The following is an 18,047-nucleotide window of genomic DNA, read 5'->3' on the forward strand; positions in this document are numbered from 1 at the left end:
CCCGCAGGAACGCACATCCCCACCGCCCAGCACCGCCCCAGGGGCACAGAAAGAAGGCCTCAAGGGCACAGCCCCAGCCGGAACGCGCAGGTCTGCCCCGGCTCCTGTTGGATCACACGCGCTGAAGGAAGGATCGGAGCCGGCCCCGTGCATCAAAAGTGGGAGCGCCCCAGCAGCGCGGTGCAGAACGCCGTGCGCACGGCTCACAACGAGGCACGCCGGTAAGCTCAGGACGAGAACTGGCCGCTCACAGAGCGGCGGGCGAACCGCCGGGACCAGAGGGACGGAGCCGGGCAGGCGGGGCCGTGAAGCACCGCACGTCCCCTCGGCGGCACCACCCGCCAATGCCACTCACCGCGGCCCGCGCCAGCGCCGCCATGCCTCCTCACGCCACTTCCGGTAGAGCGGCCCCGCCCCTTCCGCTCCGCGGGCCACGCAGGCGCAGTGCCGCTCGGAGAGGGGCGGGGATGCGTCCGCGTGGTTGGGCGGGGTGGGAGCGGGGTGCATTTGGGGCTGGTTCTTACGGATAAATGTGGTGATGCCCTGCCAACCCGCTCGTGAGGCTTCTCTGCTGCAAAGCCCTGCTCGTGGGAGTGATGGCGGTTGCGCTTTATCTCGTCTGCACGGGTAGGGCAGCAGCGGTTTTCTCTGCCCGTCTCTGTAGAGATGGCAGCCTGCAGCGCTGGAGGTGCCGCGCTGCCCCTCCCGCTGCCACCGGCTGCCGTGGGGCTGCAGAGCCGGGCTGCTGCTTCTGCCAGGTTACACGGCTTGCTCTGGATCGCATCCACGTCACCTCACAAATGTGCGCGGTGCTGGTGCGTGGAGGCTGCTGCAGATGTGACAGCAGCTGGGGAGGATGGAGGCTGCGCTTCTCAGCGTGCTGCTTGCTGGCTTGAAGGGCTTGGGGAGCCATAATATTCTCCTCCTCTCTTTCCCCACGCATTTATAGGGACGGCAGCTTCTCCAGAGGGCAGTAGAAGCTGTTTTAATGGCCCTGAAACTCCACAGTAGTCTTTAGAATTCTTTCATATGTTCCTAAATGTCAGCTCTCACAGGGCCAATGGAGACACCTGCTTGGGCTTCCTTTCTGCAGGCGCCCCTGATCCCCATACACACAACCAGTGCTCTCTGACATGTTCTGGCTCACTGCAACTCGCTGTCAAAATAGGTCTAACTATCTGACAACGTGTTTATTGAACAAGTTGTTCTGATGCGGTGCTGGATATTGAGCAACACGGCAGATTGTAGATCTCTCTCAGGGATGCACTCTTATTTCGTTTGGCTCTTGTGCCTGTTGCCCGTTCTAGGGAGGAAGGTCAGAGCTAAGTTCTGCTGCTTTCTGTTTGCCTAGCTGTCCTCTGCGTGTTTGACTCATAGCAATGTTGAATACCATTCATAGCAGCCATTTTTCTTTTCTGAGAAGGCAATGGAGGGGAATGCATACCCATTTCTGAAGCTTCCTTTTTGCGACGAGTGAGTTAGAGTCCCTGAAAGTGATGAAACTCAAGAATCCCTTTGCCGTATAGTTGTATAGTGAAAAGACTTCACGTCATCAGCAGAGGAGTATCGGTGCTGTGCAGTAATCTGTCCACCACAGCAGATACTTTCAGCTAGGAGCTGTGTGTCAGAAATACACTTGAGTATGCCAGTTCCTGACACCAGCCTACGTTTTTTCTAGTGTCAGCTAATAATGCACAGGAGAATTTTGACATGTTTCAGTAGCAGAAAATTAGTGCCCTCACCTAAGATTCCTCTATCTTTTTTTTCCTGTTATTTCATTCTCCGATTTCATGACAATCTAGCCAAACTTTTCTATCTTACACGCCAAACAGCATATCAGACTGAATCCAAAGGGTCTGGTGAAGGGTGAACACAGAACATTTGGTGGTGGATCTGAATTTCAGTGTCAACTCTAGGAGGATTTCTCACTCAGAACACTGTCAATCTGCTCCCTTTTATGTTTCATGTAATTTTTGTTATCCCCAAGTTCCTACCATTCATCTCTGTTTGGTGGGTGGTCCACGACTGCATGAGTCTTACCTGTCATAGTGAGTCTTCAGCATGCTGATGCTTCTGGGTGAGCATTTTCAAACAGCACCAAGATGTCCCACCAGCAGAGCAGTGAAGTTTCCATCTAGGTGCTGGTGTTAGTTCATCCAGGGACATTAACAATGGCAACAAGTGTGTTGGCAACAGGGTTATAGTGAATTGGAAAGAAGATTGAGTTTAGGGGAGAAAAAAAAGGAACTCTCCTAAAAAGGAGAGTGAAAAATTGCAGAATCTTCCAAACAGCTGATATTGGTTATTTTCAAAGTGTGACCAATAAGGGGCATGGGATTGCTGTATGCTAAAGGCAGAGAAGCAGGCTGCAGAAAGCAAGAAAAAAGGAGTTGACTCTCCACATCTGCCCTCAAGTCTGCTCTTTGTCACTGGTGGTGACAGAAGCCTGGTGACAGCAGGAATGGTTGCTCCTTTACTCTAATGCTTGGGGATGTGCTGTGCAGTCCAACATGTTGTATGCATTCAGATAGGTGCAGTGATTATCCACATGTGTCAGGGTAGAGCTGGAAGAGGCCTCTCTTTGTTCCTGCAAGTCTGGTTCAATGGTGCCAGTGTTTAATGAGTTTAAAGAGTTTAAAATAGCTGGAAGGTTCTTCTGGCTGTACTAGCAACTGGCTCTCATGAAAAGAATGCAGAGCCAATGAGCTGGTTGAAGAAGCAAGACCACTAAAAATTGTCTTTTTTGTTGTTTTTAATAGGATTCATTTTCTCTGAATGTATCTACCTGAACCAGCCCTTCTTAGGATCGGAGAAATGCCAGGAATGCATGGCTGGGGACAGGGTGGGGAGAGCAGACTGGCTGTTCTGGCAGCAGCCTGCTATTCTGTCAGCTTAGCTGTGTTGTCAAACCACGTGAAACCTCCATCCCAACTGCTGCTGCTGTCAGTCCTTCTGCTAAGGTAGTGATAATGATTCCTTTCCTTCAAGTAATAAAGGGGAAAACTCCCTTTCCGCAAGAGGCCGTTTTGAGAGGCTGGGATGCTTGAACCACTCTTGATGAGGTCTTGCACTGGTATTTTACAGCAGAATCCAGGCAGGAAGCCATCTCAGACCCTCATGGGATCATTATAGCCCAGATGTAGAGAACAATTAAAACATTTCCTGAAGCTGTGCAGAGAAAACACTGTGTTGTGGGCTGCTTTGTGTTCAGTTTGGGATCAACTTTTGTTTTGCAGAAGCATAAAATTTTCTAGAGCACATGACATCTAGCTCAATGTTGTTGAGTTAGCCCAAGGCTTCATTTTGACAAGTTGGCTATTGTGCAGAAAAGGAAAGAGGATATAATTCTAGCCTATTCATTAAAGCCTCAGTCCAGCAAGCATCAACACACAAAGGGCAAGACTGAAGCTTATTCAGACTTGGAAAACTCAGGGAGGAAAAAATCTGCATCCACCTGCAATCAAGGTAGTGAAGACCGAATAAGGATCCAGTATACCAACAAGGCCCCGTGATTTCACAGCCCAGAAGCAGGAGGGAGCTTAGTTACAAGCATACAGAAACTTCTTCAGTGCTAAGGTGCTACACTGAAACTAAGCGCTTTGGAACAGCTCACAGATCCAAGTTGTGCCTGACATTCTTTCTTACCATTTCCATTTAGCTTAGCCCCTGTAAGCCGCTGTATGAATTTCAAGAAATGTTTAGATGTTGTTCTGAGAGACGTGGGTTAGTGGGGAAGTACTGATGGTAGGTGGGTGGTTGGACTGGATGATCTTGGAGGTCTTTTCCAACCTTGGTGATTCCATGATTCTACGATCCTATGATTCTATGATTAATCTTGCTGCTGTACAGATCCACTCTCAGGTCACCTTCTACTGACTTAGTTGTCAGGACCACAGCCCTGTTTAATGGCATGTAGTCCATTTGCAGCATATGTAAGAAAAGAAGAGTTGTGAGGGAGAAATATTTGACTATCATCAATTGGGAGTCTCAGACATCTGTTATACTTTTTAAATATTTGTCAGAACAGAAACTGACTTGCTGACTCAGTGAGCTGCTAATTAATCATATAAAATGCCACAGGAAAGACTGGAGGAGGGCAATGTGTCTCTAGCATAATGTGGTGGCTTCACACCGATGGGCAGCTGAATTTAAATGGACAAAACAGACTCAGCTTGAGGGAGATTAATGTAATTTATTGCCCATCTGTAACAGGTATGAGTAGTGAGAACTAAAAGCAAACTTGAAACACATTGATCCTATCCCCCTCTCCTGCCTCCTGCCCCAGAGCAGCAGAGGGGAATGGAAGATGAAAGCTGTGGTCAGTCCCTGCCACTCCCTCCTCCTCACTCCCTTCCCATGCTGCTGCTGTGTCCCTCCCATGGATGCCATCCTTCCCAGACTCAGCAGGGTGGGCTTCCCGCAGGCTGCAGCTCTCCAAGCACTGTTCCACTGTGGGTTCTTCTTGGAGCTGGGTGGAGCTGGCTGTCCTCTAACGTAGGGCAGCTGCTGGACTCTGCTCACAGGGACTCTATTTTACCCAATAATTCAGTGCTGAACTCAGAATGCCACCTTGTCTAAACTGAGTATTTATCTAGTCCCAAACTTCAGTTTGGAGGAACTGTCATTTTTAGATGAAGTGTTTCAAACCAGCTATGATGCTTAGATGATTTACTAGTTCTAAAATGTTTGCTCTTGCTTGGGTGTGCGAGGCTATGACTTTGATTCCAGGTAGTTATGTTATTCCTTGGTTGGCATAATTAATTACAAACATTTGCAAATCCTATAGGTATGTAGCTAAAAAGATCACCTAAACCATCCTCCACTTCCAAGGCAGTACTAAATATTCTTAGATCTCTCTGATGCGTGTTTCTTTTACGTGCGCCTAAAAATTTCAATAGAGGGATTCCCCGTTTCCATATGAAACTCATTCCAGTCTTCCACTGTGAACATTTTTTCATACCTACCATAAAGACGCTCAGTGTCAGCCCTGGTCTCCTCCCTTTGATGTCCAGTTCTAAAGATTTTAGGTGAGAGCAGAGCTTGGCATTAGTAAATGGGCCTCAGGCTATTTGCTGTCAGAAGATCTGTAGAGATGCGGAGAAGCACTTGGTTGGCTGTTCTGGAGATCAGAGTTCTTGATGCAGCTTTGCAAGTTGGCTTTTCTTCACCCTGCTGGTGGATACACACAAATTTTAAGTTCTTTACTAATTTTTACTTCTTTACTGTTTACTTTAAGTTCTTTACAGAGAGAGTGGTGAGGTGCTGGAACAGCTGCCCAGAGAGGCTGTGGATGCCCCGTCCATCCCTGGAGGTGTCCAAGGCCAGGTTGGATGGGGCCCTGGGCAGCCTCGGCTACCATGAAATGGGGAGGTTGGTGGCCCTGTGTGTGGCAGGGGGTTGGAGATTCATGATCCTTGAGGTCCCTTCCAACCCTGCCCATTCCGTGATTTTCTCAAAGAATGAAGTGACTTTTAAAATTATTATTCTTATTTTATTTTTCAAATGGGTCCTTATAGTGCCTTTAAGAAAGACAAGCAGGTTTGTAAAAAATACCAGACGTAATTTGGTGACGCAGCAATCCAGGTCCTACGTGGCCTCTGCTTTGCAGAATGCCCATGTCTTTCAGTGAGCAATGCAGTGCCCCCCCAGTGAGCAATGCACCCCCCAGCATGAAGGGGCTGCACGTGGGAATTGAGCATGGAAGGCATTGCCTGATCTGCTAAACTGGAATTTCCCAGGCCAAATCTTTCCTGAATTCTTTACTTTTTAGACTTCAGAACCAAGCACCTCAGTGAACACCTTTGCTATTTTTTACTTGTTACATTTCCTCCTCTCCAGCGGTGATGATTTTCTACGCTGACCACTCTGCAGTCAGACCTTCTGACAGGTAAATCTTTCTCTATTTATTTCTTTGGATTTCCGTCCACTTTCAGAAGACCCCACAGCCTTTCCACATACTGCACAGAGCTCTTTGGGCTATTGAGGCTTTGAGACTACATGTGCATTTACCTATCCTAAGCTAGCACAGTTGTCATTATTACAAAGACAAGAAATGACATATAGCTCTTAAACAAAGGCATTTGAAAATATTTTAACATTTCTGTCCTCCTAATTTCCTGTTAGCATCTGATTTTATTTCAGATGTTTTCACAGAACGTGCTTTTTTCCTGTTTCACTGGTCATTTTTATGCAGGCAGTCTTCTTTCAGTCTTTTAAAAAGTAATTGCACAGGTAAATCAAACTTTTCATAATAGTCTGATAGTTCCTTGACAACTTCTTGAGCTTTTCTCCTCTCAGTCTCATGAAGAATCAAAGCCAACCTAAGGCAATCACTGTCCCAACATTTCCAGGGGAAAGCTCCTTGGTTCCAAAAGACGAACACAGCTCAGCCTAGGGCAAAAGTAGTGATCTCTCCACTTCAGCCTCTTCTCTAATCAGACTAGAGTTCCTATCTAACTGCAGAATTTATATTGATTTTCCTTCTTAACCTTGTGTTGCTGCTTCCACAGAGGAAAAGTTGAAGGAAATCTAATGAACATATGGAGAAACAGGATCTCTCCATGCTATCTGGAACAAGTGGGGCCGGGGTCCTTCAGATAACAAGAGGGAATGCAGTCTGTATGGATATCGCAGGGCACCCTGGAGATCATGATCAAGAGAAACCCAATTGCAAAAACTCAGCTCGGGTCCAGCAGGTCTTATTAACTCTGGTTCAGTGCCAACACTACGAGACTGCCAGCTGGCCCCTCAGCTATTTGACTGTCTTTGCAGCACACTTTCCCAGTGCTCCAGGTTCTGAAAGGGCCTTGTATGTACCGACGGAGCCAGCGCAGGTCTGGCACTGCATCCTGTCTAATGTGCCCTTTTAGGAGCTGGAGCACAAATCAGCGATAACGGGCCCTTGGAACATTGCTGTATGTGGACTGACTTCTTCCAGACTCACTTGGATGTCTCTGCGCTGCTCTTCCCAGAACTCCCAGTCCCAGAAACGCAGCGAGGGGCCGTCTGACTCGGCATGGGGAAGCCCAGGTTCGGCTGGTTATCAGCTCAGGCTCTGTGCTGAAGGAAAGCAGCATTTCTGGGATTGAACTGGTGATTTATGATGGATCTGTCAAATTCTGCTTTCACAGAATCTTTCTCCCTTGCATATATCTGGAGATTTTAAGACTAAGTCCACCTTTAAGGCAACATCACCTGCTGAAAAAGGAATTTTAATGGAAGTTAATTCTATTATTAACAACATAAAGATGCTTAGTCCTCTCCATAAGACTGAATACTCAGTTCAGAGTGTCACTATAAACACATTGGCCACCGCTGCTTCCCAGGCTAAACATTATTTTTAAAATGCAAAAAGCGAATTTTCAGTGGAATTACAGTCCTGCCAACGCCCGATGGATCCTGCAAGGTTTGACAAGGAGAGAAATCCATTCCCTGACCTGGAATTCCTTGGCCAGGGGTGCAAAGTGGTCCCTGCTCTGTTCTGCAGGAGGAAACTCCCCCTGTTCTGCACCAGCTCTGCGAGAGGACACGCAGATGTGACACACAGCAGGCTCCTCGCTGCTGCCCTGCCTGCGCTTGGTGAAACCTTGTGAGCAAAGTCTGAACTCCATGACTGAGCCGTCCAGGGGAAGTCAAAGTCAGACCTGATATCTTTTTCCAAACTTATATATCCTGGTGGCTGCTGCTACTGTTAAATATGATAAACTCCTATTTGTTCACTTTAGCTTGCTGTCAGCAGTCGCTGTTTGCTGGGGCAAGCCCAGAACGTTTCCCTCCCCACCTGTCAAGCTTGGAGTGTGCTTTGGCACCCTGCCATTGCAGAGCCTCAACGACTTGAGCAGACAGCTTCAGGAACAAGACATCCCAGTACTTAAGCCGCCTCTGCTTCATGAGCTTTTCTTCCCATCTGTACGCTTTCTGAAGAAGAAAATGTTTGCTGGTCAGAGAGGTTTTCCACATGCGCCTCCTTCGGCTTTCCATTACCGCTCGGAGGTTATATGGGGTGCAGCGCCGTACACTGTACTGCACTATATGCAGAGGTGTTCAGACTTAATTTATTCCCTTCTCCTGGATAAAGATTATTGCAGCTGTGTGTTTTGGAAAACTATCAATGAAGGGAGTTCAGCTCATACAACACACTTTCAATAGGGTACTGTACTCTATATTTCCAGGTTCTGTTTTAATTACACTTGCATATTACCTTGGAGGAAGCTGAAATCTGGAAAATGTTTTCTCATATACCATGTCTTAAACCTTCCTGACCTTCTGTTTTATACCAAGTACATTTATGCTGGTGATCAAAACCATATAATATGGGGAAAGGCTTGGCTATCCGGGGTAATCTATCAGGAGCGTGCTGTCAGTCCCCCCTAGCAAAGACTGAACAATTTTCACTGAGAAGCACCCCCACCGTCCAGCAGTAAGTCCCTCTTCCCCCCTTCACGCAGCTCCCAGTGAGAGCTACAGGAGCGGGCCAGGTTGGGAGCAGGGCAGCAAGCAGCTTTCCCCTGGGGTGGCTGGGACTCCTGCTGCTCTGAAGCATCCTGGAGGGACTAAGCAACGGGATGGCTCACATAGCATCCGTTTATTGCCCATATTGCAATAAGAATGTCAGTGCCACCCGCCTCCGCTGGGCCGGGCAGTGAGCAGTGACCATATTGCCAGCTGCAGCACCAAACACAGCCTGATGCCCAGCACTGAGGTCTCCTTGTGTCAGCCAGCATTCCCCAGGGAGAGCAGGGTGCCTGTGAGCCCTGCTGAGTGGATAACAACACCTGTACCGATCACATCTCTGTGCCAGAGCAGCTTTCATGTCACCTTCAGATCCATGCCAACAGGAGCGCGTCTTGATCTTCACATCTCTACGTGTCTGGAGAGTGTCCTGAGAAAAAGGGATTTAGCAAATGCGTGTTTGCAGGAGGGGATCCGTCAGTCCTCTGCCCAGGGCTTGGTCAGCATTTGGGAAGTGCAGACTGCTGCCTATAATCCCTTGCTGAGGAGCTCTCTCCCTGGCAGCCCGGGAAGGTGTCGAGAAATGCTGCCAGGCACTGGTCTGCTCCTGGGGCTGCTGCTGACACAGCTCGTGAGCCGGTGCCTTGCCTCAGCGCCTCGTCCTAAAAAACAAGGCAACTTTTACTTTTAACAGGAATAAAATAAATCTTGTCAGACAGAAACCTTTTTGTGGTACTCAGCTGCTCTTTAACTCGTCTGTAAACTAGGATTTTCAACTGCAAAGCAAGAACTTGTGAGCTGGAAAGTTGTTCATCAGCAATGGAAGAGCAGTGTTGATCATAGTGGAAGGCTGAGTGAGCTCCTAACATGGAACCATAGCTGGGAGGGACTGTAGTGAAGGTCACCATCCAGGAAAGGTACAGAAATAGTATTGTGTCTGTGGCACTGATGAGACTGTTACTGTTAACCCAAAGCCAAATGAGACCTGGCGCTCAGTGCTGCAGGTAATATTTGGAGAAATGGAAAAAACGTCTAAAGAAAGAACAAATAATAAAAATCCAAGAATCTGGTAAGGAAGGTACGCAGCACAGCAAGAGCATGACCAAGTTGATTTATGTTCTCCATAGAAAAGAAAAGAGAAAAATTCATCACCATCTCTCTAGGTAGAACAATGCCATTGGGAATAAGTTTTTCAGCATAGCAGACAAAGAAGGCAATTCACTGAGTCAAAGTGGAAACTGGACAGTAGGTAGAAATAAGCTGCTTATTAAAAAAATGAAGTGCTAATATTCACAGAATTAGCTCAGAGCTGACTGTGGTGAGCTTTTTAAAACTTCTGGTCTTTAAATCAATCCTGGATCTCTCTTTCCAAACATGTAATACCCAGCTATTATGCAGTATCATTTAATTCCAAGGAACTTTAAAAATAGACTTCCTTTTAAAAACAAATTGGTGGGAAAAGAGATCCCACATCAGAAAGCCATGCTTCTCTAACAGGGCAGTGGCCAAGGCTCCACAAGCCCAATGGCTCCAGCCAGGAGGTCCTGCTGTACAGTTTCCTTGGAAGCCTTGGTCTCCACAGAGAACGTGAGAATAGTTTTTGTCGGGTGAGACCACGGGGGGCATCCAGCCTGCCTCCAGTGGGCGATGGGTCCCTAAAGACAATAAGGACAGGAGGAATGAGGAGTGGTTTTCCTATCACAGCTCCTCAGCTTCCAGCTGCAGTGGCTCAGGAAGTCAGGGGGGCCTTGTGCCCACCAGCTTTCATGGAGCTTTCTTCCATGAACTTGTGCAGTCAGTTTTTCTTTAACATATGGAGACATTCAGCATCCAGGCAGCGAGTGGTCGGGCGCTGTACCTCGGGGTTACGCTGTAGGAATCAGTATCTCTGTTTCAACCCTGCCCAGAACTGGTATCATTTAGGGCACTGTGGTTCTCGTCTGGGAGCAAGCTTGCTCCCCATCCACATTCTTAGCCCTCATCACCTTTCCTTCTTGCCCCAGCCACCTCTCTCAGAGGAGCTCTGCTCTATCTAATTACTCCTCTCACAGAAGCTGTTTCATACTTCCAATCCTCCTTATTGCCTTCTTCCAGCTCTGCCATATCTCAGTGTTCAAGGGCCGTGTCAGTCCCTGGAGTGCCTGCACACTGTTTTCCCATTTGTTCTCTGTTTCTCTCCCAGCCCTTGCTACAATGGCGTTTGCTGCCTTGATGGCTGTGAAAACTGAGATGGCATTTTCAGAGATGCGAAGTCCCCAGGTAAAATTTTATACCTGAGGTGTGCAGCTCGTCTGGCTAAATGATCTTAATGTCCATCCTGTCCTGATCACCTATGAATTAAACTACCATCCTTTGTTCACATCATAAAATTCAGTCAGTATCAACAGTCCCATAATTTGCTTATAATTGCCGGGTCAACACAGCAACCCTTTATAGTACTGAATTGAATTCCTTTTCTCCAGAGCCTCCCAAACCTCTGGAATTTCCCCAGAATTCCAAGATTTATTAAAAATCAGTAGGCTTAATGGTGGAGGTTAAATGTTCTAAAACTTGGACAGCGCCAGCACATGCTCCTCATCACTTTCTTATCTTACTGGCACGGGGAATATTTCATTACTATTGCAAGAAGTGAATTATTTCATATGGCTTTTTCTCTGACGAAAATACTGCAATGTTTGGAGAGAAAGATAGCTCTGCTGCATTTATATTTTGAGATGGATAGCAGGTCATTTTTCTTAGCGCTCCGAAGAATCGATCTGTTTTTAAAGTTTGCATACCTCAGAAAAACTCCCAGCAGCCTCTTATATCTTCTGGAACTTATTGATCAGATAAAAACCACGTGATATTCCATTGAAAAAAAAAAGAATGCACTTGTCCCATTTCTGTAATACTTGGTCTTCCATCCCCACCCCACCTGAAGGGTGAAGTTCCATTGAGGATGCTGTGAAGTGGAGGCCAGGGACTATGGTCACTGGATGCTTTGACCAAGCTTGGGCACCAGGATGTGGCTCAGGGGTCTGTGAAAGTACTGACAGCAGTGACAGCTTCTTGCAAACACCTCCACGTGAAGGAGTGGTGGTTTGGATGTATGCCCAGAGCCCAAATGCTGGCAGTGCTGCCGCCAGTCACTCCAGCCATTCCTTTCTCCCCTCTCCCTCTCCACACTCAGTATTTCTTGCCTGGTGGATGCATCCAGCAGCTGTCCTCACAGCATACCTACAATATCCATGTTTTTGTAACACAGCTGCTTATCTCAGGGCCCAGCAGTTAAAGGGCTCGGCTGAGTGTTGCAATGTACAGTGCAAGTCCTTTGCATTCCTGGAGTCACAGACCTGGGCAGCTCAGTGCTCCCTGTGAGGTATGCCTGAAAGGCTTCTGTCTCAGCCATGCCCAGGCAGCTGCTCCATTCCCTCTTGCAGGGTGAGGGGTATGCAGTCCCCACTCCTCTCCTTGTGTCTCCCAATGGCTCTGAACACTGCAGGGGAGGAATCCAGCCCTGGCCCACAGGAACCTGACCTTGGTGAGAGGAAGCTCTGAGCCTGGCTCCTCCCGGCAACCCCAGCTCAGCACTTGGATGTTTCACGTCTTGCACTGGACTCTCCCGTCTGTGCTGACTGTGAAGCCACTTTAGTGTTCAAAATCAGCTAGAGCCAAGGGTGTAGTGGAAAACACCAAAAAAAAACAAAGTAAGGGCTCTTCAAGTAACCACCCTGAGCCACATGGTTCATCTTTCTGATGTTAGGCTGTGCCGGGACAGACCGCCTGCCTGCCTGCAGCCCAGCAGCCCAGCAGCGAAACACACCATCCATCTGAATGCCTCATAAATGCAAGTGCTTCCTCTCACAGACTCAGGTTTCTCAGCTGTGGTGCTCTGGATGCTCCTCAGCAGTGCACACAGCTGCAGTCAGTCCTTGAGCTGAAGCGAGTGCTGCGCTGGCTGTGTGGTGCTGCTGGCAGAGCTGGTTGGTTCTGCTGGATTTCAGCAGCCTGCTCCGAGCCTGCAGCAGCTTCCAGGCCACTGAGAGCCACTGGCCAGTGTACAGAAGAAAGGAGAATTGCTCATACCAAGCCCACAGAAGAAAAGTGCTTGGCATGTGGGCTCTTTGCTGCCTTCCTCCCACTCCAGGTTCCCTGGGGTGCTTCCTTAGAGCACCTCCTGCGTGTGCTTCTCCCCGTGCCACCCCTCTCCCTTTTCTCTGGGCTCCTGGCATCTGATCACCAACAAGATGAGCTTTGCTGCCTGAAGTTTGTGAGTGCTGTTACTGCATCTTTGCAGAGAAGACCCACAGCCCCTTCTCTTTGCCTGTGCAGGACCCAAGCTGTGCTTCTCTTTCAGCACTTCTGGAGAAAGATTAATGTCTTAAAGCCATGTGCACAAGCAAAAAACAAATTTCAACTGTTTCTTTTTTTTCCCCAATAAAAAGCTATTATCATTGATAAATAGCATCTTGTCAAAAGCAAGCAGACAGTTCCTGAATGTGCAAAAATATTGCGCTCATTTAAACGGCGCTGCCTTGGTGGCACAATGGGCAGAGGCTGTGCTCTTTGACATCTTTATTGTGCTTTTTAACATCTTTATGTGCCCTTTAACATCTTCATCAATGACATCGAGGAGGGAATTGAGTGCAGCCTCAGCAAGTTTGCTGACAACACCAAGCTGAGTGGTGCAGTTGGCACAGTGGAAGGAAGGGAGGCCATTCAGAGGGACCTCGACAGGATGGAAAGGTGGGAACAGGTGAACCTGGTGAGGGCTGGAGGAATCCCAGGCATCCATGCAGACTGAAGGGAGCGGTCCTTGAGAGCAGCCCTGCGGAGAAGGACCTGGGGTGCTGATGGATGAAAAACGTAACATGAGCCAGCAGTGTGTGCTTGCAGCTTGGAAAGCAAATGGGATCCTGGGCTCCATCAGAAGAGGGGTGGCCAGCAGGGACAGGGAGGTGATCGTCCCCCTCTACTCTGCTCTTGTGAGGCCCCATCTGCAGTGCTGTGTCCAGGTCTGGAGCCCCAGTACGAGAAGGTCAGAGGGCTGTTGGAGAGGGTCCAGAGGAGCCACAGAGATGAGCAGCTCCCTAGAAAGACAAGCTGAGGGAGCTGGGCTTGTTCAGCCTGGAGAAAAGAAGACTGCGGGGTGACCTCATTGCAGCCTTTCAGTACCTAAAGGGAGCCTGCAAAGAGGAGGAAATCAACTCTTTGAAAGGGAGGATAACAGTAGGACAAGGGGAAATGGTTTTAAGTTGAGGGAGGGAAGGTTTAGGTTGGATGTCAGGGGGAAGTTCTTTACTATGAGAGCGGTGAGGTGCTGGAACAGCTGCCCAGAGAGGCTGTGGATGCCCCATCCATCCCTGGAGGTGTTCAAGGCCAGGTTGGATGGGGCCCTGGGCAGCCTCGGCTACCATGAAATGGGGAGGTTGGTGGCCCTGTGTGTGGCAGGGGGTTGGAGCTTCATGATCCTTGAGGTCCCTTCCAACCCTGGCCATTCTGTGATTCTGTGATTCAGCCCTGATTCCTGAATGGCAAAGCCCAGCACAAGGCACTGCTCTGAGGTTCCCAGGGAATCCCATCACAAAGCTCATCTCCCATCCTCTAGCAGAGCCAGCTGAGCACTCACTGTGAACAGAGCCCTTCCTCTGTGCAGCCTGGGGAGGGAGGGCACCAAGGAAAACAGAATCTGGTTGTGCTACTTCAGCTAATGTAATCATTGCAGAAAACCAGAACGAATTCTGCAAAAATATCAGCAAACCTGGATGGCAACAAATGGGCTGTTCTGAGCACTCAGCAACGCGTATTTACGGCACTGCATTTATTGTTCTTCAAAGAATGTTAAGATTTCCTTCTTCATTAAGTTTGTTGAGAAGCAATGAAAGCTCATGCAATTTTATTTTTAAATATTGTTTTACTACCCAACAGCAACAGCAAATTCATAAAAAAACCCACGTGATTGACCAGGACTATGGAGGGAAAAAAAATTGTTTTCTTTGTACATTCTTATTAGTCTTGGCTAAGATGTTATAAAAGCAGTATCTTTTAACACCTTTTATTATACAAGGGTCAAGGGGTTTTTATGTTTCTTACAGAAAGCTTCAAATAGCCCACATAGCGGGTTACTGCTTCTTTCATATGGCTGCTGCACAAACAAGCACATTTTACACAGGAAATGACATAACCATGTAAAAGTGTACATGGAGTTTAGGCACATATTCAAACACTAATGGGAATGCATTGTTTTAAATGGCATACTTTTATGTTTACCTATTCAGCTTAGTACCCACATTTTAGCCAAATACAACAAAAATTATCCACACATACCTGTCTTATAGTGTACTGTTTATTTGAAAATTTGGACCTTCACAAAGACTCTCGTGGGACAGATAATGACCCTAAAAAGTAAATACAAATGAGGCATTCTCAGTGAGAGAGTGAGACCTGCCATCATAAAGGTGGAAAGCTGAACTTTTAACCTGCGTTGCTCCACAGCTCAGGTTTCCACACGTTTCAGCCATCCAGTTGCTAACACCGCCTCACCCACGGGAGGAAAGCTGTGACAATAACTTAGGGTGTCTATCTTTGCACGTTGTGTAATGACGGCGCTAAAGAAAGCGGTGCCAAACTTCTGCAGTCCCAAGGTGCTCTGGTTTCTTCCCAATGTCTTTGCTGTGTGTGAAGTCCCACACGGTGCCCTGTCCCCGAACCTTTGCTTTCATAGAGGAATGAGGCCCAAATGTGTCCATCTGGGCTCTGCTTCTGGGCGTTCTACAATCAGGAACATTTGCAATGGCCACCAATCCCCCTCCTTGGGAGCTTCAATATGAGTTTCCACTCCAGCTAACAAGATCTGAAATGTAGAAATTGAACGCATATATGGAATTAAGGCTACCAACGAAAAGCTCACCATGGCAGCCTCTTCTTGTGCCTGTTGAAGTTGCGGGTGATATAAGAATTACAGAAACAGCTTTGAGACAAGCAGGCTTTCATCACTGCAGATTTATGTGATCGTAACCATTCCATATGTTATAGTTAGTTACAGAGACAGGTTTTTGCACCAGATGACCTCAATGGCTTGGGCAGTGCAGCATTAAAGCACGGAAGAGCTGGGATGCATTCATACCACAGTGAAAGTCAGCAGCCTTGTTGAGGCCAGACCCAGGATCTGGTGATTTTGGTGCTGTAAGGAGCTAACTGCAGCACTGAAGTGTCTCTAGCTTTAAGTTTGTTTAAACTTTGTATCAACTACCTACCAGAATTCTGGAGCTTTTTCAACCAGCACTTTTTTAGACCTTTATACATCAGCGTTTCTTTTAATTTTTCTCTGTTTGGTTTGAGATAATCACAGAATCCTGGCATTCTTTTCCATTTACATGCTGATTTAAACTCCATATATAATTACCACTTCTCTCAACCTTCCACTCAGGGGAGTGATGCACTGGTGCTGTTACTGGCACACATGAGAGCAGAGGCTCCACTAGGAACATGCAAACAGGCACATGCATGGGAGCAGCACACTGGGGAAGGAGAACGCCCTTCCTCATGGTCACCCAACATCTGCAGAGCACAGCTGGGGTCAGCATGGGGGAAAGGAGCAAGTGCTGCATGCCAGCCACCTAGAAGGCAGCCAGGAGGAAGAAAAGAAATGCTGGAGCAGAATGGGCAGAAAGGAGTTCAGAACACACTCTCTTGATTCTGGACTGGCAGGAGAATGCTTTCTCCTACTTTAACAAAGGCAAAATCTGTCCAGATAGAAGCTTGTAGTGAAGCTTAGGATTCAAAACTCCTTGGTTTGAAAGCTCTGTGGAAAGCCCACAGGCAGTTGGCACAGAGCTGTGGGCAGCTGCTGTGGTCCTGGCAGTGGCCTCAGCTGGGGAGAGCAGGACTTGTGGAGAGCCCACCTGGAGCCCAGAGGCAGACAAGATTCCTGGGCACAGCCCTGAGCCGCAGGAGGCACCGGAATGTCTCAGGTGTGTGATGGGGAGCTTCAAGTGCTAAATGTGTGCTATGAACGGGCTGTTCAGTCACCCTGCTCAAGTATTCTGACCCACTTCACTTTGTGTTACTGCATGGGTTGGGCCGAGTTATGCCCACTTCTGCAGGCAGAAGTCACTGTGCTGAGCTATTGCAAAGACATCACACGTATGAAAGCTTTCTGTGGTGTTTCTCGGTATCGCCCCACTGTAGGCTGTGGCACACGGCAGGTCTGCCCGCCCAGGGAGCCCACGTGCCTGCGGCTGGGCTGCAGCCACCAGGCGTTGTGAGCTGTTGCAAGGGCCCGGCAGTTCAGAGCTCTCAGAGAACAAAGAAGGACAGAGATCTGGCCACTGCTGCTCTGTGGCCATTGAGGAGGTGCTTAGGACCACTTCCCAGCAGTGTGAGTCAGAACAGGCTTGGTCTGGGGTCACTGCAGGAGGACCTCGGGGCCATATTCACCTCCTGACAACATCCCTGGCAGTGATGCTGAGCAAGCAGAGTGCAGGCCCAGGAACTCGTGTGGCTTGCTGGTTTACACTGCAGCAAAACAAAGACCTTAGCGTTTGTAACTGAACTGTTGATAAGCCATGTCAGTCATTTCCAATGGTTCCCACATCCTGCCTGGTCCATCTACATTCAAATGCCAGCATGGTTATGTAGGTGGAATCATACAAAAAGAAATCCCAGAATAAATTTATGATCCACGCCTGGGATAGATACAGGAGATATGCAAACACGCAGCTGTTGGAGCGTGGAATAAGAAGATAACAGTTCTTTTGCAATCAGCTGCATAATTCATTCTGGCCCCAGGTGCACCAAGCGATAGTGGCGTTCCACACCCGATTAAAACACGGCGTGCTTTCAGATCTTTCTTCCAGTGTTTCCAGTCAGCAGTTAGAGGCAAGTGAAATACGTGAACATGTTATGCATACCTCCAGCATTCTGCCGCTCTGAAAAGTCCCTTTCACTTGTATTTATTGTACAAAAACATTAAAACAAATTCTTAACAGCATTATAATTATGCGGAGTTGGACAGCTAGGCACAATGTAGCACTGTGTCAATAATTTATTACATCTTATGCCATAACTGAACACTTTTACTAGGAGCATTTGAGAACAACTTGGACCTTATACAGAGTAATATATCTTGCTACACAATAATGGAAAGGTGGATACTTAAGAAAGACATGTAGCTTGCAGGAAAACATACATGGAAAGTAATACCTCCTGCATCACCCATCTCCATGTACAGCTTAAAACTAAATCAACATATTACATTTAATTACTCTTTTTATATATGCATAGTTTCGAGAGCTAATCAGAAAGAAATCATATCACAGTGCAACTATTCACACCAAGATGGGAGCATGCCAGAACACAGCCTTCTCTTCTAGACGTCAGGACTACTTCCTCACAGTTCTTAATGGACAATGCACATGGACTCACATTCAGTCTCAAGAATGTTGTTCAAAGGATCAAACAGGTCACAGCTCACCAATACCATCTTTACACACTGCCTCTAGAGTAAAAGCAGGTGACTTAGAGGCTTGGAGGTCAAATCTTCCCTGTCACAGACTTTGGTTAGAGCCAGTTTCGTGTTGCCAACACACGGCTTTATGCTGGGCTGCATGACAGCA

The 18,047-nt window shown here is 47.7% G+C and overlaps 2 protein-coding genes and 1 long non-coding RNA gene across 5 annotated transcripts in view; 1 reads left to right on the forward strand and 2 right to left on the reverse strand.

Annotated features, from left to right (window-relative positions):
- Nucleotides 1-493, reverse strand: part of LOC125701135 (ubiquinol-cytochrome-c reductase complex assembly factor 1) — a 51,897-nt gene extending 51,404 nt beyond the window's left edge. Inside the window, exon 1 of one of the 2 annotated variants that reach the window (XM_048962732.1) lies at nucleotides 356-493. In XM_048962732.1, the coding sequence (XP_048818689.1) occupies nucleotides 356-379 (24 nt within the window). In that variant the 5' untranslated portion in view covers nucleotides 380-493. The remainder of the gene's footprint in view (nucleotides 1-355) is intronic. The other variant, XM_048962733.1, reaches the window with a different exon arrangement.
- A 20-nt stretch (nucleotides 494-513) lies between these two features.
- Nucleotides 514-9,110, forward strand: LOC125701136 (uncharacterized). Of its 2 annotated transcripts, none has more exons than XR_007380149.1 (3): nucleotides 514-627; nucleotides 5,237-5,887; nucleotides 6,510-9,110. It is a non-coding gene; the product is annotated as an uncharacterized LOC125701136 (long non-coding RNA). The 2 variants fall into 2 exon arrangements; XR_007380150.1 differs by lacking the exon at nucleotides 514-627 and having other exon boundaries at nucleotides 3,276-5,325; nucleotides 5,771-5,887.
- An 8,362-nt stretch (nucleotides 9,111-17,472) lies between these two features.
- The window catches only part of GDF5 (growth differentiation factor 5), a 5,319-nt gene continuing 4,744 nt past the window's right edge, over nucleotides 17,473-18,047 (reverse strand). The window contains exon 2 of the mRNA XM_048962820.1: nucleotides 17,473-18,047. This exon is cut by the window's right edge and continues 1,057 nt beyond it. The gene's annotated coding sequence lies outside the window, so the exon portion shown is untranslated.

The sequence above is a fragment of the Lagopus muta genome, chromosome 16 (assembly GCF_023343835.1).
Source record: "Lagopus muta isolate bLagMut1 chromosome 16, bLagMut1 primary, whole genome shotgun sequence".
Classification (NCBI taxonomy): domain Eukaryota; kingdom Metazoa; phylum Chordata; class Aves; order Galliformes; family Phasianidae; genus Lagopus; species Lagopus muta.